Raw genomic sequence first — 23,993 nt, forward strand, 5'->3', positions numbered from 1 at the left:
ACCCCACCACCGCCCCCCTCCCTCCGCCCCGCTCCGCTCCCGCCCGCCCGCCGCGGCGTGTGTCAGCCAGCCATGGAGCGGCCGCCGGCGGCCGCCGACCTCCGGGCAGCGCCGGCCGCCCCAGCGCCGCTACCGCCACCACCACCCCGACCCGCGCCCAGGGGAGGCGGCAGCGGCGGCGCGCCCGCCGGCAGCGCCTGGCGCCGCTGGGCGCAGTGACAGCGCCCCCCCGGCCCCGCCGGCCCCCGCCTCCCGCCGCCTCCCGCCGCCGCCTGCGATGCTCAGTGAGTGGCGGGGAGCGGGGGCCCGCGCGGGGCCGGGGGGTTGGGGGAGCGCGGGGCGGGGGGGGGCGGCGGGAGCGGGCCCCGGGCGTCCCGCCGGGCCGCCTCGTGGCGGAGGCCCGCAGGCCCGGCACGGCACGGCCGGCGGCTCCCGGGAGGCCGGCGGGCCCCGCGGAGGGGGGGCCTCCGGCACGGGCGCGGCCCTCGGGGGCAGCCCCGGGTGAGGGCAGGGTCGGGGGCGCCTTCCCGGAGGTCGCGGGGCGGGGGGGGCTTTTCTCATTATATGTTTTTTTTTTCTTCCTTGAAAAGTGCGTGGGTTTAATTAGCTGCTTCTTATCGCACCTTTTCCCTTCCCTCTCCTTTTTTTCCTTTTTTTAAATATTTTTTTTAAAATTCTGATAGGGGAAGACTTTCGCTTTCGCGTCCCTTCAGCCAGCGCCCGCCAGCGTCCCGCTCGCGAGCACTGCCCGTGGGGCGGCGGCGGCCCGGGACACGCGTGGGGCGGGCGAGGGGCTCCCCTGGACTCTCGGCGTGGGCCCGCGTTGCTCTTTGCGGGGCCCTAAAGGCGAGCGAGGCTGGGTCCGACCTCTCGGAGGAGGAAGGCTTGGGTGGCGGAGGCCGAAGGCGTCAGGTGGTGTGTCCGTGGGCAGCGGCGGAGCGTGTCCTGCCCAGGTAGCCCAGAGGAGATCGAATGGGCCAAGCGTGCCGTTTGGCTTTGTCTCCAGGGGTAAAAAAGAAGAAAAAAAGACCCCCAAAAAACCAGTGTGGAATTGGGAAAGCTCGATCCGTGGACGTTGAGCCAAATCTAGGTCCAAGGCAAAGGGATACGGGCTCTTCTGAAATCACACCTGTTTCCTCTCTGCCTCTTTGCCTGAACGCCGCTGCTCGAGCAAAAGCCTTCTCCGTAGTTCCTGCTGTCTGCAGCACTTTTCCTGTTTTGCACCACCGTGTCTCCATGTCAGCTTGTCATCTTTCCTTCTCCCCGTTTTTCTGAATTGCAGCCGCTGCGTGCGTGAAGTCCCGCGGCTCTAGGTTCGGATCTTGATGTCAGTTTATCCTAACCTTGTTCATTCTGAAACTTTTTAAGTCTTAGGTTAACTTAATGTCGCAAAAGTAAAAATTAAGTGATTTGGCATTGTTGATAGACTCCAAATTTCACCTGCAGTGATATGAGATGAAAGATGGTACTTCTCTGTCTGCAACTGAGGTCTGAGACACAGTTCTCAGTAGAGTATATTCAAAATGTGCTTTTTCTGGGTTGTTTTATTGTTTTTTGGGTTTTTTTAGGATTGCTTGTCCTTATTTCCTCTCTGATGCTCGCACGTCTTTCCCCAGTCTGTTGGAAGGAAGAGACTGCTGTCCCAGGTCGGGACAGCAATGCAGAGTATTTAAAAGCAGCTTTTCCAACACTAGTTTCCAAGCTCTTTTTCATGTGTCTCTACTGGTAATATTTCAGTTCCATGGCATCTGCCTAAACCCATACCCAAGATGTAGCATAAGCAGGAAATAAATTTCCTTGGTCCAGTGCTTAGTATACAGCTAATTTCCAGCTTTTTTAGGAAAGAGGAACTTGGGATGCGTTTTGTACGATAGGCCTCTCCTCTGGCTTTCTTCAGTGTTTTTGGTTCCTCAGAAAAAAATTAACCTAATAGCCATTTTGGTTTTTAATTGTGCTCCAATTTGTGACACCGCAGAAGACGCATTGTAGCTGCACAGACTCCCGGTGTGATCTTTCTTCTCTCTTTCCTTATGTATTTTGCTTATCAGTAAAAATAGTGGCATTAGTATTTATTGTTCTCTGTGGCTGTTTGAGAAGAACGAGGCAGCTGGGACTTCTGAACAATTGTTTCAAGCTTTCTGCAGGCACGGACAGGGAACGCTATATGCGTTCAGATCGTTTTGTATTTTGGAGATAATCTTCAGTGATGAGAACTCGAGACTTAAAGTTGATTGGAGGTTAAAATGGCAGGCTTGTCCTTTTTTGCCCTTAAGTTCTGCATCGTTGACCTGTTGTGAGCTGGCTCGGCTTGAACCCAGTTAAAGGCATTTTGGCAGGCCATCCGTATGTTTATTTTATGATATACTCTAATTTTGAGGGCTTGATGAAGAATATTTGTAGGAATGTTGGTTTTGCTCTTCTTGTGCTTTACATGAACGCTTTCCGTGCTGCTGTGACATGGCTTTTTGTAATGCTGAGGGTGAAGTTATAAAGGCAAAGGGACAAAGGCTGAAATGAAAGTAGGGGTGATAGTGTGTCTGATGCCCATGGGTGTTTCTTGGTGAAGGTGCGTTTCCTGTAAGGTAGTTCCTGTTCTGTCACCTGGGAGTAGGGAAGGACATCTTGAGATACTCCTCGTAACACCCACTACTGAGACTGCTGGGAGGAGTATACAAGGTATGTGAAGGGAGCAAGAAGCCGTACAGATTGCATAAAGCAGCTGCAAATGCCACGTAGCTAATCTTGGCCGAGGAAACTGGGGCTTCCCTATTATCCCCAAAGCTCTGAAAAAGCTCAGATTTGAATCAGCTGCCAGCAACTGCTCCTTTCCCAGGCCCTTCTCTCTTGCTGCTAAAATGTCCGATCCTGATGTCAGAATTTGAGACTACTGGGCAACCTACTGCTTTTTTTGCCTATTGTTTTAAATTTACCATTTTCTCTGTTGGTCATCTGCTCGTTCAGCAGTCTGAAAAGTCTGATCTCTGTGTTCCTCTTGTTTGTCACTGTCACTTCAAAGGATCCTCTGGAGTTCTGCATCTTTCACTCACCAGTTTTCAGTTTCCCTGATCCATTATGAGTTTATGAGGAATTATCTGTACGTGCATGCTGTGCCATAATGAATAAGGATTTTCTCATTTAATCTAATGTAGCACAAATTGATCCTGTAACGGAAGAAAAAAAAAAAGCCTGGGCAAGGATATTTCTAGATGCTTTCTCACTTGAATTGAACCACAGATCTGCAGCCGATTTGCACAGTTTTGACCGGCTAAACCACTTCAGAAACATGTAGTTGCATCTGTTCCGTGCCATTTTGGGAGTGAGTTTCTTTTGGATTATAAGCCAAATACAACAACCTAGAGGCAAACTCTCCAAAATGGTTTCTAGACCTGAAATAAGCATCTATGAGAGCATCTCAGATATAATTAAGTTGCTACCCAAAGCTAAGCTGTATGCCAGACTGCATGCAGAGGTTTTAGTGAGGACCTGGGCAAGTCACTTGTGAGTCCTTACTGCTAGCTGAAATGCAGAATGGTAATGTAATACATTGCGGAGCTTAGTTAGGGGTGTTTTTTAGGAGAATGCTAAGATGCGGTCCATCCCTGTGTCCACCCTTCTTTAGGGTCTTCATTAGAATTCTGTCTTTCCTACAGTTTTGTGCAGCAGAAAAAGTGTTGTATTTGAGACAGTGTAAGTCTCAGATATAATTTCTTTAATTGCGAGGAAGATGAAAAGGAAGTTTGTTTTTGGAGTGGAAAAAGTTGTGGTTGAAACTCAGGATTTTAATGTGTCTCTCTGGAAAATTGCACACCTGTTGACGCCCCTTCCCCAACCTCAACAGTTATTTCACTTGTGAGAAGAAACGAAAATCTTTTTAAGGTTTTTGCCAAAGCATATGTGTTTGCAATTCCATGTATCTGTTTAAAGTTACTTTTGCTGAAACCTTGCATCCCCATCCGCTTGGAACTCCACAGAGGGCTTATTGTTCTAACAACTGGAGAAAGTGCGCACGGGAATTAGAAAAGGCTCATTTATGACCATATTTTTAAAGCTGCCTTTTTGTTAGAAATACAGTTCTTACAAGGGGGGGGGGAAGGGCATCGTCGTCTCTTTCTGAGAAGCTGGTTTCATCAGATTTAGCTACTCAAACCAGAAAGCATGGGCACTTGCAAAGCATACACAGGTCATTGGTAGCAGGGCTGTAAGGTATAGAACTGTCTTGAGGCAGGCTTTACCTATGACTCTGGTAGAAGAAAAATTGTTGCTTAGTTCTGCTTTATTTAAAGCCTTTTAGGTTATCTTAACTTCTGTGTAAAACCAACGGCTTTTGCGAAGGATTGGTGGCAGTCAGGGACTACTCAAATGGCAAGGGAGCTGTTGCATTCATCTTTACTGAGGTTGTTTTATTGCAAGCCAGAGGCTAAAAGCTAGCACTGGGCTTCTTTTGGTTTTGAGATACTACCAAGTGGTGTTTGTGAGGATGGCTTTCAAAATTTATACAAAGGAAATCTCAAAGGATTCTTTGGGTTTTTTTCTTTAAATTTTTGTAGGAAGGAAGTCTGGATAGATGGGGTCAGGTGCAAAAGGCAGAAGACTCTGCTTTTTAATTTCTCTGAATTTTTTCCTGGGGACTTACCTGACTGAAGTGCCTATCATAAGTCTGGCTATAACCTTTGCATTCCAGTGATAAGCTATTGCTTCCAGGACTCCCCAAATAGGTGTGCTATTTAAAGCATTATGATTCTGAAATTGCCTTAATTGTATATTAATTTTTCATTCCCTTGACTCTTCTGGAATTGTTTTGTTGGTTGGTCAAGCAGAGAAATCAGAAAATGACTGAAGAATACCCAAACTGCTACTGTAAAAAAGCAAGGAGAAAAGTTCCCTTTTTATGAGTTATTTTTAACAAAAACAAATGCTTCAGCTCAGCGCTGCAGTTTTAGTCCAGAATCCTCAAAAGTATTTTTGGTTTCTTGATGAAATTAGTAGAACTAGGCAGCGAAATGTCTTCAGGGATCTGATTCAAAGTGTCTAGTTATGCCTTAGTACTGAGAGGCCTAAAGGTTTTGTTTCATACTTCAATAATGAAGTAGTTTGACTTCAGCAATGAAAATGCCAAGCTGTTAGAAGACAAACAGTTTTAATACAGCTATGGAATATGTTGATCTTAGCGTATACCGGCCTGGTAAGAGCCTCATTATCTTTTTCTTTTCTCTTGAGGTCATGAAACGCGTACGCACAGAACAGATTCAGATGGCAGTGTCCTGCTACCTCAAGCGCCGCCAGTATGTGGACTCGGAAGGTCCCCTAAAACAAGGGCTGAGGCTGTGTCAGACTGCTGAAGAGATGGCAGCTAATCTCACAGGTAATCTTGTCGTATTTTCCATGCGTGCATCTTGGCAGAGTTGTGACGAGTGTGAGTATGTATATTGGTAACTATGTGAATCTGTCTGCACGTATGGACAGCTCTGCTTTTGAAATAAAGAAATTTCCCGGTGTGAAGTTGTCATGAATGATGAACTTTTGAAGAATGAAAATGTGGATGAAAGTGTAACAAGGTGAGATTCATGGCCAGTGAAACAGCGGGCTGAAATACCAGGTCAGGGTAGTGGAAAATGTGTATGTTGTATCCCAAAGAACATGAAGTCTGGTGATAGTGGTGCTTTGGGATGGGGGTGAGAAGAACCTAGATGAGGAATTAAGTAGAAGCAGGAAAATCTGTTGTACCTGATATAGCTCTCCTGCAGAGAGAAATGGAAGTGATACAGGCTGTTTCTTTCTCTCGCCTAGTCAGCTCTCGAGTTGTGAAAGCTCTGCTCTGCCACGTGGGGGGGGAAAAAAAACCCAAAGCCCTTCAGTGGATGAGACAGTTGATTTCCCTGCATTTCCCTTTCTCAAAGGCTTCTGAATCCTGTTACGCTACCTGCTTTTCAAATCCTGTCTGTGACGGTTTTCATTGTAATTGTTGTTTTCGTTACAACAAACTCCGCTGCTGCTTGAGCATGTACAAATATTAAAAGGATGCAAGCAATGTGGAGGTTATAAAGATTAAATTTACTTTTACAAGTAATAGAAAATACTGGGCTGACCTTTGGGTGAAAATGCAAGGAGGAAATGTTTTCTTTTAATGAAACTGCTTCAATTGTGACAGTGTCCCAGGCTACGAGTGGTGGAGACCTTGGTTACTTGTGGTACAACTTGATTTGACAAAATAGTAGTTGCTGTAGAACTGCTTGTACCTAGATGAGATTGCATGCCAACATAGCTCTTTCCAGCTCTGGAGTATTTTGCCACAGTTACAATCCAAAGATGAGTGAAATGTGGGTAAAATGTCCAGGCCGACTCTCTTGGGGGCCTGAAGGAAATTGGGTAATACTTCGGTATCAGAAGTGGCCGAGGTCATCGTAGTGCTTTTCATTTCCTTGCTGTTTCAGAGTAGCTATCGGAAGTTTGTTGCAACTCCCTGAAATAATACTGGGGGAGGTGGGGAAGGCATGAAGCCGAAGTAAAATGCTGAATTGCTTTTGATGGGAGATTTTACAGGGGAGGTGGGTAGAAAGGTCAGTGTTGAAATATGGGGTTAGACCTTGGGATTAATCCGTATCAGGAGAACACAGGAATATCTGAAGTAGGAGGGACGACTTGGATTGCAAGCCCTTGCATTTGCATATGGCATCATGCGGGGGGGGGGGGAACCGAAACGTTTCAGTAAAGACCGTGAATGGGTGTGTGATTGGGTTTTGTCTTTTCACTAATATTCCACCAAGTGTTAGTACTAAATTTCTTCTTGTTAGTCCGTATCCTCTTGCCAGTGCAAGGGTTTTGTGGCTGGTGATTCAGAACTTAGTCATCGGTTTTCATTTGAACTGAAAATGATCTGCTCTCATGTATTCAGCTGCTTACTACTTCTTCTTGTCAAACATGCTCATGGTAAGCTGTCAGTGAGTATGCTGCAGTTCCGTGAATGACTGTCAAAAAAGAAAAACCCAGCTTGCACTTATTCCGACAACAGAGGCTGAAAATACTTTCTGTTGCAGTCATCTTAATTTGGCAAACTGAATAAAATCTGACCAGATTCTAAAGCCTGCATTGCTTTATTTCAGGGAAAGCGATCAAGTATTTCTGTCTGAAGATGTCTTTGCTTGCTCCTTAACAAAACTCACCTTGCTTTTTCTGCTCCTTTCTTTTCTTTGACTTTTAAATTAACCAGCCTGTATAAATGGGAGAGGTGCTTGCTTCTTCTGTCTTTAATTCTGTGACTGCTACTTTCACAGTGAAGAGTGTCCTCTGGTTTTTGTTTTAAATAGTTTTGTTTCTCAGTTTTACCTCAGCATTTCTTTCTGTCTTCTTCCAAAGTCTCTCCAGTTCAGCCCTTTCTCCATTGCTTCATATACTTTCTATATCCGCACAGCTCTGCTTTCACAGAATCATAGAACAGCCTGGGCTGGAAGGGACCTCAGAAGATCATCTGATCCAATCCTCCATGGGAAAGGGAGCCCAGATGAGATTATCTAGCATGCTGTCTGATTGCATCTGCAGTAAAATACAGCACAGAGCTTCCTCGTGACTATCTCATATTTCTGTAGAAAACTAGAAGAATATTTGAGGACGGAATGAGTGACTTAAAGAACAGGTTCTTCTAATATTGCCCACAGTATACTATCAGCACGTAGGACTATCTGAAATAATGTAAAATTAAACATCATCGCACTCACATAAAAGAGGAATCAGTCACTGTGAAACAGCGTTTACACAGTAGTCCCACATTTGTTAGCTGGAAGCAATGCTGCCGTAGCCAGCGCACAAGACCAGGCGGCTACTGTCCGTATCCCTGCGTTAGGAGTGAGTTCCTTTGAATTTGCTATCAGCTCGCGTAGCTGGCTGCAATTACTGGAAGTGAAGTCAAGGAGCAGATGTTTCCAATAAATGTTCTTATGACCACTGGGGAAGGTGGAAGAGAAACTATGGTAGATTTATTAATGCATTAGAAGGATATGGCCAGTGTTTTATTTCCACCAGGAGAAAAACATGCCTGAAAATTTACTCTCTTGTTTTTGAATCAGTTGAGCTCTTGATCCTTTTTGTAGTTCTGGTAGGTGTAAACTTTTGGGAAAGAAAAGAATTAGAATTTTAACTTTTTATGACTGTCTGGTACGTAGGGTTCATTTGCCATTTGTTTGAATGGGAACTTTCTCTAGCATCATTACCAAAACAGTAGGGCGTAATGATCGCCCAGTCAGACTGCTCTGGGATAGGTAGCCAAAGATGATGTTCCTCATTCTGAAGCATGAAGTACATCTTAATTTTGTAATTTAGTTGCTTATACAGAGAAGGTTAAATAGGTGGCATGGTGTTGCAAATATAGATTTGCGTATCCTGACAACTACGCCAAATCGTTGCAAATACAGATTTGTGGATGTGGCCGGCTATGCCAAATTGTCGGGAATACAACCTTGTGTATCCTGCCGACTACACCAGATTGTCGGGAATATGATTTGTTGCACAGCTTTTGTTAGCAGTTTAAGATTTATTAATATTTTTGAGATAGATTACAGTATTAGGTTGTACAATTCTTAACAGCATCAGCCAATTTAAAACGGCAACTTGATGGATTTTTTTACAATCAACATAGCAATTTAGTTACAGATGCGAGAATGGCAAGGTTCGCTCTATTATTTACATAGCAGAAATGCACAAAGCAAAATCCAGTTATGCTCAGGTTAGAATGATTCACAGAGGGATCATGGATGCAGGGGATAAGGACGACTCCCCCGTTGAGTCACGATGTTCTAAACTCCCTTCAGAGAGAAGTCTAGGTACAGCTAGGTCCAATCTTAGTCTCAGACTTGGCCAATGGTTTATGTGAATAGGGTTAATATTATGTATATGTAGTCAAATTGCACACATGCACACACACCCCCAAGGTTAACCTGTGAACAAAATTTCCCTTTTTGTGAGTTTCATAAATTACTCACTTTTATGTCCTGGCATTCATCAGCACATGGCCTGTGAACCTTGTGAAATTAGGCCTTTGAGTCCTCACAAAATTGCCAGCAGACGATCCTTCAATCCTTGCGAAGTCTCCCCTGAGGGGCGTCCCAGGCCAGGAGAGATACAGGGTCACGCAGCCCGCTGCAGTCCCTGAGAGCTCTAAGGCTCTCCCTCTTGGATCGCTAGTTATAGCATCGAGGCGAATGGCTTTGGCCAATATTTTACATTCTGGGCACAATTCTGGTACACAAATCAGGTGTGGACAGAGATGGCCTGGCACCCAAGTGCCAAGATACGACCAAGATAACAGCGAGATAGGGCTTATCCTGAGATCTCAGGGTGGTCCTGATGTACCATCCAGGCAGCAGATAGCCCGGGTGTGGGCAGAGATTGCCTGACAAGTCGTTATGACCAAGATAATGGCAAGATAGGGCTTATTCTGGGATCTCGGAGTGTCCTGGGGGGCTGCCTCACCACACACGGAAGGAGCACTTCATAAAGAGCAAGTTGTGCTTGCGTGGCACGAGCAAGGTGGCAAGTCATTCCCATCCTGCTGAAACAAGGCCACCAGAACCCTGTGAAGCGTTGACCCTTGTATGCAACTGTGACACAGCATAAAAGACAGGCCCTCGTATTTCTGTTTTGCTTTGCTTTTACAATAAGTAGGACGTGTGACATTGAAAACTGGCACTCAACGTTTTTGAGTTATTACATGTCTGTGTGTGCAGTTTACTTTCTTATGCTGAATATGGATTATATCGAAATAGCAGAATTTTTTTTACATTAGCTGTTAAGTAATGCCAGTATGTGAGCCTAGAGTTCTTACCAGCTTTGAGTTTCTGAAGGAGGCAGGCTGTAGAAAGGGCAGTGTATATAACCTTTCAACAGGTCATATTTGTTTATTTCGAAACTGATTTGAGTAAAGATAGGGTGTTGGTGCTGGAATCTGTATTTGTTTTTTTCCCATGAGGGGATGATAAGCACAGCCCAGTTCTCTGTTTCTGAAGCTGAATTCAGCTTGCCCTGGAGAGTTGGTAAACATGCCTCCTGCATTTCCAGAAGCTCCAGAAAGATAGACCTGTGTCTTGGGACACAGGGAAAGAGAGGAGAGAATAGTGACAGGCTGCCTGTACACCATGTGCTGATGATCTCTTTCTAATTAGAAGCATTGAGAAGAGCTGGAGGCTGGCCTATCTCTCTTTAGCATGTGAAAATTTGATGATGTTGTTTATAGACTTCCAGGGCTGTCACAGTTGTGCCTCTGTGTGTGAGCCAAATGCTGGAACAAAAAGCGATCGATCAGGACTAGGAAGGCAAAGAGAGAGGATGGAAAGTGGTGGGGGGCAGGGGAGGCTGAAAGAAGTCTAAGGAGTTGAAAGTGAGAGCAATAAAAATAGGTTTTGTGAAGGGGAAAACAGTTATTAATTGAAAAAAAAATTAGAAAAGGAAAACAGTGAAACTCCTTGCCAAGTTGTGCTTTTCTTAGAAGAGCAGATGAATTAGCATGTTAGTTAAAATTTAGATTTGTAAATTTTGTAACTTGTGTTTGCAGTCACTGGTATTTATATATGCTTAGGGTATGCTGGTGGGTGCCTGTCAACTTGCAGAAAGTCCCCTGTCAAATTTCGAGGGGTTAGCAGACGAGCAAAGATTTGGTGCCAGAGAAAGAAAAGCCAGTTTCCTTTCTAAATAGATCAGAACCCCTTTTACCAGAGTTGATACTGGTTCTGAAAATCAGTGTAACACCATCTCAGGAGACTATAAGAACTTGGCTTATGGTCAGATACCAGCTGCCCTTTAACCTAAAATCCTCAGTGAGCAGGACACGTTTTGGTTAAAAACTAGTGTTTGCTTAGAGATTCAGTGTGTGTTCACCACCACCTCAGGGAGGCTAGCAAATGATAATGGTTATAATTTGTAGTAAATGATAATGACTGGGGCAAGGAATTTGAGACTCTGAGGTAGTGTCACTGCAGACCACCTGTCCGTCGTGGGTCCCACTGGAGAAGAACTTGTTTTGGAGGAAGTTGTAGATTCATTTCCTCATCTTTTCTGAGTGCAAAGTAGTAAAACTGCTGAGTGTTTTGTAACACTGTGAAGGGATCTGTGATGGTGTTTCTCTCTGAGTTTCTTGGGAACTTAAGGCTGTATTTGAAAACTCAAAAATGTGTTATGGGGAGAGCAGGTGAGTTGCTGAGCTTTTTAGGTTTGGGTTTTTTTTATAAGCTTTCCGTATACTTTCTTTCATGATCTGTCTAGGTGGTTACTGCCACGTTTAGATGCTTCAAACGGCGTTTGAAAGATGAAATGTCACTTTGGTGGCTGCATTGCCTTGGATTTTATGAGAAGCTTTGTTTCCAGACATACATGCAAAACTCCTTAAATCCTTACTTAATTCTTCTTATTTTATTTCGCAGTCCAATCTGAATCTGGTTGTGCCAACGTTGTGTCTGCAGCTCCCTGCCTGGCGGAGCCACAGCAATATGAAGTACAATTTGGACGATTACGAAATTTTCTCACAGGTAAATATCAGGGAGTGAGGAAGAGGAAAGTAGCTGATTTTTTTGTCATTTTAATTAGTAAAAGACAGTATAGTAAAATTAAAAATCATGTCTCTAACAATCTTTTGATTTCAAGTTGTGATATTTCAGTTGCTACAATTAGAAATATTTTTCTTTCCTTTTGTTTTTTTATTGCCTGAGAGCTGAGTACCTCTGACTTTTGTAAATACCTGTCTGTCTGCCCTTTCTTGTTCAGTGTTTGGCCTTTGTATGTTTGTAGATATTCTAGACAACATCATACATACACAAGACAAGAAGGAAGACTAGTGTCTTACGTGAAAGGCAGGTAACTTAGAAATGGATGTGGCTCTTTGCTGTCTCCTAGGGTAGGGGTTTTAATTTTATTCATAATTGGCATCTTTTTATGATGGTCTCAATTTTTAAGGGAGAATTTGTTCCCTTAAAATTACCAGTACTGGCTTTGAGGCTGGACGTATATGGCAGAAAGGAAAAAAAATCCTCATTCTGTAGTGTGATGCAGAAGACAATCACAGGGGTTTTATGTATTTATTAAAAAAGGGACTCCCAAGAACGGCCTGATTTATTCTATTAGTCTTGAATGTGGGAAGAAGAAAGCAGATAGGATTTTTAGATCATAGTACCAAGGAAAGTGGGGTTGCTACTCCTCCCACCTTTGGGCACATCTGTGTTTGTCCAGCGCAGGGACTTGATCCTAGCATGCATAGCACTAGGATTAATAATCCTGATAGTTGTTGAAAGGAAAGGAAGGGAGGGAGGCAGGCAGGCAAGAAGGCAGAGGCGGAAAACACTGCCTTAGTCTTAGGCTTGCCACGTAGAGCAGTTCAACACCGTTGCACATTCGTATTAAGGGTAAATTCATATGGTTGAGAAGTATGACTGCTCTGTTCAGTGGCTTAAATATCACTTGGGGAAATGCTAGGCATGGTTTTGGTGTTCATGTCAACTGCATCTTTTTTGTCCCTCTTGCTCAGTCCTGGTTTCTTACTCCTGTGCAGAAACAGAAGCAGTTCATGTGTGTAACTTGCCAGCCAGCCACCAGGCACAGCAGGACACTGCCGGTTTCTGTGATGCTTGCCTCCAGGGGCACTGAGTAGTGGGCAGGGGACTAGGACACTGAATAATTCAGGAATTACTCTAGAGAGCTCTAGTTCAACCTGCTGCTCAAAGCAGGACAAGGTCAGAGTTGATCAGGTTGCTCAGGTCCAGCCAGGTTTTGATAATCAAAAAGCGTGGAGATTGCACTACCTGCCGCTCTGGGTCCCAGCTGAGTGGTTTGGTGAGCATTTCCCTTGCAGCAGCTTGCCTGTTGTCCTTTCACTGAGCACCTCTGAGAAGAGGCTGACTTCTTTTCCTCCATAATGTCCAGCTGGGTACTGAAGGCAGCAGGTAGATACACCCTTAATCTCCAGGCTAGACAGACCCAGCTCCCATAACCTCTCATTATACGGTCGTGGGGAACATTTTCTTTGTTCCTGTCTCTGCCAACTTCCCATCTCTTCCCTTTTTCCCCCACTGCAGTGTGAGGTCCTCCCCCTTGTTGCATTTCTGGACTAGAGCACTTGCAGGGAAAAGAGCAGCTGCTAACTGCTTAGTGCTTTTACTACATACAGACCACTGGTTTCACTGGCTTTGGCCCAGTTTCAGTGGGACAGAAAGGAGAATGATGCCTAAGTATGCAAATACGTATGTAAAGACTGCACACCACACACACGCTCTGTAGTTACACGTTTAGAAATGGGAGAGGGGCACAGTTTGGATCAGAGGAAGTCCAGATGAGTGCATAACAGGAGAGGAAAAATAACCTAATGGAAAGGGGAAAAAAAGAGTATGTATTAGTATGTCAGGAACGAGAAACAAGTTGAAAAGAAGCAATGCTGTTTGAAGACAAGCAATGCTGTTTGAGGATCTGAAATGCCTGTTTTGTTCCAGTAATTTGGACCATTTGGGCCTCCAGTAACTCATTGTTGTGGCCCTGTATGCTACCATGATGTTCTATGGCAGGGCTCCGCTCCCTACGGCTCCCCTGGGAGGGAAACAGCCCCAAGAAGCTGGTGAAGGAGGGGTGGAGCTGTTGCGCAGATTAGCCTCTGCAAGGTACAGCACAACCTAATCGGGAGTTTGTTACACTGTGTACTAGGAATTACCGCTGGGATTTGCCTTGGCAGGGAGAGGGGGAGAGAGAGAGAAAGCGTGCACATGAGCAGGCACAGAAATAAAACAAGAGCACAGCATATTGCAGTACATTTTGGAAACTGTAGCTTCCTTTCCCCTGGAGACAAATCAGTTCCATCTGAAACACCACATGCAAGTTTTATTGCAGCTGAGAGGGGAAAAAAAAGCCACCAAAGTTTAGGCCCGCACAACCTAGGTAAATAATTGACTTAAATACTATTTTAAAGGTATTGAGTAAATTTCAAAGCCCATTTATTGCAATAAACAGAGGGCATATTTTTTCTTTTTAAATATAGGTAAAAAATTCAGCTGTCATGTAGTTTGAGTGGTTATTTTAATAGCTGGCCCACAACTAAAAAGTGTTTTGAAATGTCTGCATTGGTCTGACAACATACCTCAGCGGCTTGAAAATCTCTCTTCGGATCTGTAATAGGTACCGTGTATCCCCTATAGGTGACAGAAGACGCACCAACAGAAGTCTCCTCTTGCTTGCTCTCTGAAAGCCTGTCAAGGCTTTTTGCAGTAATTGTCCTTGCTCTGTTTTATTCCCAGCAGAAAGTGGATTGAGAAATCATTCAAAGTTTGTTGCTGTTTTTCATATAGATTCAGATTCTCAGCACAGCCATGAAGTGATGCCTCTTCTGTATCCCCTCTTCGTCTACCTCCATCTGAACATGGTCCAGAATGGCCTGAAAAGCACAGTGGACAGTTTTTACAGCCGCTTCCATGGCATGTTCTTGCAGAATGCCAGCCAGAAGGATATCATTGAGCAGTTGCAGACTACCATGACTATTCAAGATATCCTGTCCAACTTGAAGCTCCGGGCTTTTCTGGACAACAAGTACGTCATCCGCCTTCAAGAGGACAGCTACAACTACCTTCTTCGCTACCTCCAAAGTGACAACAACAACGCCCTGTGCAAAGTCCTGACCTTGCACATTCACCTGGATGTGCAACCCGCCAAGAGGACTGACTACCAGCTCTATGCCGGTGGGAGCTCCTCGCGCAACGAGAGCAACGGCCTGGAACCCAGCGACGTGCCAGCTTCCATTCTGCAGAACGAGGCGGCGCTGGATTTACTGCAGGACAGCATTAAACGCGTCAAGGATGGGCCCCCTTCCTTAACGACCATCTGTTTCTATGCCTTCTATAACACGGAGCAGTTGCTGAACACTGCAGAGATTTCACCAAATAGCAAGCTGCTCGCTGCTGGGTTCGATAATTCATGTGTGAAGCTGTGGAGCCTGCGTTCCAGGAAGTTAAAATCTGAGCCCCACCTCGTTGATGTGTCCCGCATCCGCCTGGCTTGTGACATCCTGGATGAGGAGGTCTGGATACCCTTTTTATCACCCCCTACCCTTTCTGCTGAGATATTTTGGGCATGCGTTGTAGAGTATCTAGTAATGCCTTAGGGGACTGTGGGGCTGTTGCACAACCTGTCTGCCTTGGCACACAAATTTTATAGCCTGCTCTCGTTCTTTTCCTGCAGTAGTTGTAAATGCTGCGCTGAGGTGCAATGAGTTTGTGCTCGGGTCATAGTTTGTTAGTCCTAAGTGCTGATCTCCCTCCTCCAGCTGTCCTTCAACAGGTGACAGTACACAGGCAGCCCAGTAAGGACAGGTGACTAGAGAAGGCTCCCTTCCCTGAGGAGCATGGAGCCTTCTTATGGATGGGAAGATGAAACGAGGAGATGCTGGCAGCAGAAACACACTGTGGTGAATGAAAACTACAAGGAAAGCAGCTCAGAACAACCAGTCAGAAGGGCAGAGGGAAGGGGAGGGATGTAGGAAGAGGAACATAAAGAGAGTAAGGAAGGAGCCAAAGGAGGCTGGTCTGAGGCCTCAGGAAGAAGAAGGGATGCATGAGTGCAAAACTGTACGTAAGGAATCACCTTAACCAGGGGTGAAGAGTTAGCATGGAAAAATTATGTAAAATGTCTCTGTTAAGGAATCTGCAGTGCAGAAACTTCAGAGGCTTCCCAGTCTGGAGTGCAGGAGACAAGGACAGGGATGTGTGTGCCTTCACATGCCAGGCTAGATAGCATCTTCTAGTTCACTAATTTTTTTGCCTTCTAGTCACACCCTTCCTCCCCTCTCACCACAGCTGCCCACGTAGCATCTTGTATCTGGTTAAAGATCAGAATTTGTGACTCTTCCTTTGTTTAATTGCTCCACTTTTGAGGGGCGGAGGGGGGAGAAGAAGCCTTATTTGTTCTTGTGTTGAGTGTTTAGCAAGAGAAACATCCTTTTTTCCACTTTCTTTTTCTTCCTCTCATAAAACCTACCTAGTGGCAGGGTTCTGTTTATTTTGGAAGAGTGCAGAGAGCTTGATGTTTGCAGGGATCTATGGTTAGGGATTGCTTTGTTAGTCAGCTTGAGAACTAGAGGCAGGCATCCAGGTGAGATAGCACAGTGGCATGTTCACCGCTTCCCAGGTTAACTCCTTCTACAGAGTGAGCAGGTAAGTGGGTCAGGTGAGCCCAAGATGGGGCTATGGACTTGTTCTCATTATAAGCTGCAAGAATTCATAGTACTGTATATTGCCTCTCACAGAAACCAAATATCTGTAACCTGTGGCAGAAGAGAATTTCTCTGCTAAGTCAGCAAAGTCACCTCCTTTGGCTCTAGACTATAGAAAAGCAGATATTACGAGGTTATCAGGAGTGTGTATTATCTTTTTTTGGCAAGTAGGCGCATACTTACATATTGTACACGTATTGTGAAATGGCTGTGGAAGATGGGGTACAAATGGCTCTCGTTGGCTATTTAATTTTTTTTTTGTATCCTGCAGCATTTATGCACGGGTCTAAAACCAAAAACTGGTCAAAGACCAGCACAGATCAAAGTCGTCATTGCCCTGAATAACTTCACCACTGACAAAACAAATAGTGACCTGACCAGGAGTTCAAAGTTAAGGGGAGGGATGCCAGCTTGAATGCACTGCTGGTTACATGTCCCAGATGTAAATGAAAGCCTATTGACTACAAAGGAAATAAATTTCTGTATCTGGGAGCCCTAAGTGGAAACACACAGGTGCCCACGGGGTCGCAGGTGGGAACGGACCAGCTCCCGCTTGGGTGCCATGGGAATAGAAGCCACAGATACTAAGACAGACCAAACAAGACCACCCTGACCAGGCTGCAGTCATCGGTCACGCAGCTCAGTGTGAACAGGGGCTGTGTTTCAGGCTGTCACTGCAGTATGATCAGCAGCAATTCATAGCAATAAATCTGATGAAAATTTTGACAAAGAACAAACATTCTGAATGTGCTTTGACATTAGTTCACTGAGTTCTGTAGAATAACTGGTGAGGATGCTAAACTTGGCTGGGTTTTGTAAGGTTTCTGAATCTTGTTTGTTTTGGTTGATTTCTGTATTGTGTAATTAGCTTTGGATACTGTATTTAAATAGTAGTGCCTGAAATAATCTTCAGTTTGGTTTCTGATTTGCTGCAAGCAAATAGGGCCTTCTGTTTATGGAGATACAGCAGTCTAAAACTCTGCTAGTTTCAGTGGATCTTGTTCAGGCTGACACTAAAACTACACTATTGTGTTTATTAACTCCTTTTGTTTGTGTGTGTGTATATATATATATATACACACATGTATATATGAGGTTGAGACTTGGCAAAAGCATCAGAGAATAATGTTTATTTCCTAGTCCGTGGAAAGGCTTTGTATCGGTAAGGTCAAAGTCATCCATTAAGTGTCGCTTTGGTAAATCTTGCTTAGTGTGATGCCCCAGTGCCCACCAGCGTTGTCTTGCATCTCGGAAATAGGAGAGGCTTACTATTTTGGGATAAAGTAATTTCATTTTCTTTATAGTAACATCTCACAAATGCCACTTCATAGTCTCTCTTACTTAAGGTCTGGTGTACAAACGCAGTTTTGCAGCTGTGCGAATGGGCGTATTGTTTGTCTCTGCAATTTTGCCGTGCTCTTTGCTGGTACTACGTAAATCAGCAACAGCAAATAATACTCTGTTCCAAGCCGCAAGAGTGGCAGCCTTTGAATTCTGTGAAGACTAAGACTTGACCCCATTCAGCTCTGCTTCTGAGATACTGCTTTTAAGTGGCAGTGGTCCTTCAAGTGGTAGTGAGCAGGGATGATGCTGACACCTTGGTGGATGGCAGATCAGAGGGGATTCTGGAAGGAGCACTAAGAAATGTCCTGCAGAGAGAGGCATGGTATCTACTCCCTCATCTTTCCCTGCTAGGAGGTCCCCACTGTATGCAAGTTAAGAGATCTTCCCTTTTGACATCTTAAGAGGGCTGCAGGATGACAGAGACAATGACACCCAGGAAAACCTGTTACTAGTTAGAAAAAAAAAAAAGGGGGGGGGTGTGCAGGCTAATATGGTGTGTTGGTTTTTTTGAGGTTATCACTGTTGCTTTTTGAGGCTTGCTCATTCCCTTGAGGTTTATGCTGGGTGGAAGATGAAGATAACTTTTGTCAGCGAGAGAATGTTTGCTGCTCACCAGGTTAAATGCATCAGCGGTAAATTTTTCTGGGTCCAGATGAGTGTCATGCAAAATATGTTACTGATTTAAGTAATAGCTGAAAAGTTGGGCAGTCTGTCTATAGGTGTATCATTTGGAAGGTGTCCTGTGTAACAAAACATGCCAAGATTTTTGTTCTTTTCAGTTTCTTCATAATACAATTTTTGGTAGTCTTGCACTTGCTCAGGAAGGTTTCCTGCTCACTGTTGAAGAATAAATTATATTTTAGCTCATTTTAGTAGTGTTGATAGGTTTTCCAGTTCTATCGTATTACTTAAAATCTGTTTTGATAGTTCTTATTTTCAAAATGGATAGTACACATAATACAAGGTAGCTTTTCTTGGGGGGAGGGAGGGGTGTCGGTTATTGTTTAAAATAGGCATATATAACTTAATTTCTTGTCCATTCCAAGGAAATAGAAATCATTCATGCTAACCTACAGCAGCAGCCACTTCAGAAGGAGCTCATTGATATCTGGGTAGTGCCCAGTGGTATGTTATATCCAGGAAACATATTCAGTGTGTGAAATTTGAGTCCCGAAAAAACACTATGAAGAGGGGGTTCCCTGCCTCCCTGCTGATTTATAACACAGGTTGCAACCTTTCTGTAGCTGCTGTAAATGCTAACCTACATGGTAGTAGCTGTGGGATGCAAGGAAGAGTGTGCTTGATCTGACAAAGAAATGATGCCTGATTTTGCAAGGCAGTAATTTAGTGGCGGCACTTCCAGCAGCTTTGTTAATCTGGTCAGCAGACTGACTTGGATAGGGAGGAAACGGAAAACTTAGTGACGCAGAAGCATTATAGGTATACCATTTTTGGTGAGCTATAACAGCAGCGTGCAGTTGTTATGCTAAGTGGTTGGCAAACAGAAGTCACAAATTAAGATTTACTACCTGTGACCCTATAGCAGTGTGGTTTTGAATGCTGCAGAAGGCATTGTCAAATAAGCTGCTACTGTAATACAAGACAAGAAAAGTAGGTACGTGTAAGAGAGGAAGAGTGTGTCCTTGCAGACAGCCCAAGCAGCCCTGTATGAATTTGAAGGCATTAAATCAAGTACCTGGACTTGCAGAATTTGCAGAAATGATAGTACAATATAGGTAACTTGAACGGGCTTCCACTGGTAACTTGTCAGGAATCTTACGGTCATAATTAAATAGTATAAAATGCTGCAGGTATCAGCCTCTCTCCTTTAATGTGGTAACATAGCCTAGAGATGCTGTGGATTCCAGCAAGCAATGCTCTATCTGAGGTAGAAGCAGCAATTTGAATAAGAATGGGGCTTTGCATGTTAGAGCCTGCAACTTCTCTCTGCCTCACCTCCAGAGCAGAGATGAAGTTGGCTCCCAGCTACATGATAAAACTCCCATGGGCACTGACTACTCTGAAGAGAATTAGCATTGCTAAACATGGCTTTCTGCCTACCGCTAAACACACAGCTGAAGATGGAGAAAGGCAGCGAGGTAGCTAAGTCAGTTTGCTCGCCTCTGCTGTGAGATTTGAAACCCCTGGAGGAGAAGGGCTTTCAGGGCTGTTGCCAAGTCTGAAGCAAAGTGTGGGTCCCAAGGTCAGAGGGATGGGGGATGTCTTGTCAGCCAAGAGAGCCGCTCACGATGCACTGACTTCTGCTGGTCGTCAGCAGTCCACAGCCCTCGGGAATTGGGTTTCCTCTCGGGGCAGGAAGTGCTCCTTCAGCAGGAAACGGGCCACTTCGTGATGATAAAAGTTAAAGGGGCTGCTCACAAACAAAAGGGTGTTGTGTTGAATTTGATGTGCAGAGACTGTCCGTGGATGCGACTGATTCAGTACTGAGGAAAAGTGTCTGCCTGACAGCCCTGCAGAAGGGTGGTCTTGAGCTACTACACAGGTGCACCCCAAGCCATGGTTATCTCACTCTCTGTCAATGAGACCCTGGCTTGTTGGGCAAGGACACTATCTTGAGCTGAGATTTGTTGAAACTTGCTCAGTCTGTAGCCCTTGAGTGTCGAGAGGTGCTACTTGGGTAGACTTTGAGACCCTTACCCTCCATCGGGATATTCCTCTAGCACTGTTCACTGAACAGTCTTTAAATGCGAAAGCCTTTACTTCTTGACTATCTGCCCTGGTACTTGAATTGGAGAATTACAGGATAAAAAGGTTTCTTTTTGCCATCCTTTTTGTGATTATTCATCCTCTCCTACCCCAAAATAGATCCTTTGACCTAAATAAGCTGCATGCATTTGCTGTTCTTGAAGGGTGAGTGTATGAAAGCATCCCGATAGAGCTGGCATAGAGAAACAAATATTACAGCCTTACCAGGTTTCCGTTCACATGTGGGGCTAAGAAGGAATGTCCAGCAGACAGCTTGTCAAATACACTTTGTCTTTCCATCTCCTGCCTTTTGTGTAACACATCTGTGTTTCTTTTTCTCTACTGCGAGATTCAGTTCCAATAATGACCACACCAAATGAGCAGATGCCAAGATCTGTTTCAACATCTTAGCCAAAAGTTTAGTAGAGAGCGGATAGCGAATAAGCATATGTTTTTAGCAAGCGGAAAAATGTCATAAAATACTTTTTTTTTCCCCCCTCCTATTTGTGTACAGTCCCAGGTTAAGGTGCTTCTTGAGTGAGCATGAGGCTACCCAAAGTGAAGATAAAACCTTTATATAAAGTCTTATGTCACCATCTCTTTCAGCATTAACTTAGATGTAGCAAATGCACTAGCAATGTTTCTGTCTCAGAGTTGCACAAAATGTGCCATGTCTAAAATAACTTCTTCTGTATTAATACCCGCCTGTTTTCCTCATGGTGGTTCCTGTATTTGTTGAAGAGATAAACATGCTTTCCTTTCTTGTTTCTTTTTATCCTCCCTGACAGGAGGAAGAGGACGACAGCGCAGGCACAGAAATGAAGATCCTGAGAGGACACTGTGGACCTGTGTATAGCACGAGGTTCCTTTCAGACAGTTCAGGACTCTTATCTTGTTCCGAGGACATGTCCATCAGATACTGGGACCTCGGAAGTTTTACAAACACTGTGTTGTACCAAGGACATGCCTATCCTGTCTGGGATTTGGATATTAGCCCCTGCAGCCTGTACTTCGCCAGCGGTTCCCATGATCGCACTGCAAGGCTCTGGTCATTTGATCGGACGTACCCGCTGCGAATATATGCAGGCCATTTGGCGGACGTAGACTGTGTCAAGTTCCACCCCAATTCCAACTACTTAGCGACGGGCTCCACGGACAAAACTGTGCGCTTGTGGAGCACTCAGCAAGGCAACTCCGTGCGTCTTTTCACTGGGCACCGCGGCCCCGTGCTAGCGCTTGCGTTTTCTCCCAACGGTAAGTACCTGGCATCAGCAGGTGAAGACCAGCGGCTAAAGCTGTGGGACTTGGCATCAGGAACTCTTTACAAAGAACTGAGGGGCCACACGGACAACATAACCAGCCTTACTTTTAGCCCCGACAGTAGTTTAATTGCTTCAGCGTCAATGGACAATTCAGTCCGGGTCTGGGACATTCGGAACACTTACTGCAACGCCCCTGCAGATGGGTCTTCCAGTGAACTGGTTGGTGTATATACCGGACAAATGAATAATGTGCTGAGCGTACAGTTTATGGCCTGTAATCTTCTTCTAGTGACTGGAATTGCACAAGAAAATCAGGAACATTAATTAATTTTTTTTTCTTAGGGAAGTGGGTGGGTGTATTGAATGCTAGAGTCCATTGCAAGCTGAGATTACTGACTGTGAAACATTTTTCTTCGTCTGCCCCCTTGAAAAGCATGTTCAGAGTGATGCAAATGCTTTAAAATGTCTTGCCCACAAAAAGGCCTGTGCTGTTGGACGGAATAAGGAAAAAAGGAGTGATGAAAATTAAGCATACATTCTAATCTTGTACTTGTAGGGATGGGGAAAAGGGGAGGAAATCCAGTAGCTTGGGGAAACCAAAAGCCTGGTCCAGACAAGCGAAACTGCCAACCAGAGAAGCTGCTGACCTGCACTTAAATAACCTGCATTGATTGATGGGCACATCTTACCTACTGTTAACTGAGGCTTGAGTGTGTGGAGAACTACTGGCCCAGTGCTTTTTGTTTTGTTTTGCTTTTGTTTTCCTGGTATTGCAGAGGACCAGTATTTTAAGACCCTTCTATTAAAAGAACATCATGTATTTTCTACAGTGATGGTGGTCCTAAATATTACAGCTCCCTATAGCACTTCTGGAATATTTTGGACTAGCTAAGTAGAATATACCGTCTTTCTTTTTAGTAAGGGGATGAAAATCTGACCTCAGTTGGGGCCCATCTCTGCATTGCTATTTGGGTTTGGTTCCTGATACTAGCTGTGATATTTGTATTTATGTTCCAATAATTAGGAATCTTTTTGAATCTGGTTGCACTGTGTTTTGAAGATAGGACGACAGTGGGGGTAGAGTGGTGACTTTAAGGGTAATAAATGACTTGCCTTGTCTGGAGTGGAGGCACAACAGAACTGAAGCAGCTAAGTTTGGATGCCGAATGGAAACGAGGCATGTCAGTCCACCACTGCACCTCACAAATATTTCCGTAAATGGAAGTTGGCAGTCTAGGAAGAGGGGGACAGGGAGAGAGAGATACACAAAGTGACATGGGAAAAAATAGTATTACTAAATTATTGTGTGTACACAGAGGCAGCTCTGCCAGTGTTGGATTTTTCTCGAAATGTTGCAATATCAGTTTCATGAACGCTTTGTGAGATAAATCATCAGCATTTACAAGGATCTGCGGAAAAAGCACGTTCTAGTTTGTCATTTGGAGAGATTAAATATTTCTGCTTTCTGGAAAGAGTTATTTTGTATTTTGTTTTCTATTAAAAGCATTTAGTTTAAAAAAAAAATGGTTTGGTCCCTTTCTGGGAAACTTGCTCTGACTTGCATGGGAAGGAGAGGGCAGAGCATGCTTCTCCTGTGCTGCTTGAGCCAGAGTCTGCTTGGCACTTGGAGGATGAATCTGGTGGCCTCGCTCACTTGCTGCGTGCTGTTTTGATATCCCTCTGCTTGCTTTCCACAGAGCTGGCTTGGCAGGTCGTGGAGTAGGGTATTGACACACCTTTGTAGGTCAGCTGAAATGCACATGGAGGATCTAGGTACCCCCTGAGGTTGACACTGTGCAGCAGAAGGCCTCATTGTGTAGCACTGCATGACCTTTACTTTGTGGTTTGATGTTCAAAAATGCCTCTTTCAAGCAAAGGCACAATCCTCATCTTCTAGACAGGCTGTTGGTATTAAATTATAATTCCCTTCAGCTTTCCTAAGACGTTCTGGACTTGAGAGAATTCTCCTGAGAACATCCAAACAATCTAAGAGTTTAGGTGACACCTCACAATTGCTTTTTTCTTTTTTTTCCTACTTAAGTTGGTAAATGACCAAAACCGCTTCTCAGAAAAGCGTTTGACCTGTCTGAGATTAGTGACAGTGTGTGCTGCAGCTCAGCTCTGTGAGTACCAGAAACCCTTCTGTACGCCTGGAGTTGAATGGCACCGCAAATCTTCTGACAGCTGGATACCAAAAGTGTGAAGCAGCTCAGCAATCCCAGACCAGGATCAGGCATTTCGAAAAAAAAGCCTGGTATGGGAGCTGGTTGTATTGTTGACGCTTTGGGTTGTGCAGGTCTCTAGAGAGACCTGATGCTGTTCACCAGACTAAATGCATTGTATTCTTCAACCTGCAGTAATCTCTATGGTTGTTTTGAGTGGTTTTGCTTGATTCTGTAGATTCTAGCCCAAAGATTTCATTGTGAAATGACTGCTTTTGTATCATAGTAAAGTATCGA

At 44.6% G+C, this 23,993-nt stretch overlaps 1 protein-coding gene across 5 annotated transcripts; it reads left to right on the forward strand.

Annotated features, from left to right (window-relative positions):
• Positions 1 to 31: 31 nt before the first annotated feature.
• On the forward strand, positions 32 to 23,058 carry TAF5L (TATA-box binding protein associated factor 5 like). 5 transcript variants are annotated; one of them, XM_064445675.1, is made up of 6 exons: positions 32 to 284; positions 684 to 953; positions 5,218 to 5,362; positions 11,406 to 11,510; positions 14,307 to 15,031; positions 21,061 to 23,058. In XM_064445675.1, the coding sequence occupies exons 3-6, from the start codon at positions 5,221 to 5,223 to the stop codon at positions 21,856 to 21,858; spliced, it is 1,770 nt and encodes a 589-aa protein (XP_064301745.1). In that variant the 5' UTR covers positions 32 to 284; positions 684 to 953; positions 5,218 to 5,220; the 3' UTR covers positions 21,859 to 23,058. The 5 variants fall into 5 exon arrangements, with proteins under 5 accessions (XP_064301745.1, XP_064301744.1, XP_064301748.1 ...); XM_064445674.1 differs by lacking the exon at positions 684 to 953 and having other exon boundaries at positions 33 to 284; XM_064445678.1 differs by lacking the exons at positions 32 to 284; positions 684 to 953 and adding an exon at positions 1,392 to 2,676.
• Positions 23,059 to 23,993: the final 935 nt, after the last annotated feature.

The sequence above is a fragment of the Phalacrocorax carbo genome, chromosome 3, assembly GCF_963921805.1.
Source record: "Phalacrocorax carbo chromosome 3, bPhaCar2.1, whole genome shotgun sequence".
Lineage (NCBI taxonomy): Eukaryota > Metazoa > Chordata > Aves > Suliformes > Phalacrocoracidae > Phalacrocorax > Phalacrocorax carbo.

What these genes read in the sequence shown, in the direction of transcription:
- TAF5L (XM_064445675.1), top strand. Translation starts at nt 5,221, where the DNA reads ATGAAACGCGTACGCACAGAACAGATTCAGATGGCAGTGTCCTGCTAC. An exon ending in ATTACGAAATTTTCTCACAG is followed by an intron (nt 11,511 to 14,306) that starts GTAAATATCAGG and finishes TTTTTCATATAG; the next exon opens with ATTCAGATTCTCAGCACAGC. An exon ending in GTGACATCCTGGATGAGGAG is followed by an intron (nt 15,032 to 21,060) that starts GTCTGGATACCC and finishes CCTCCCTGACAG; the next exon opens with GAGGAAGAGGACGACAGCGC.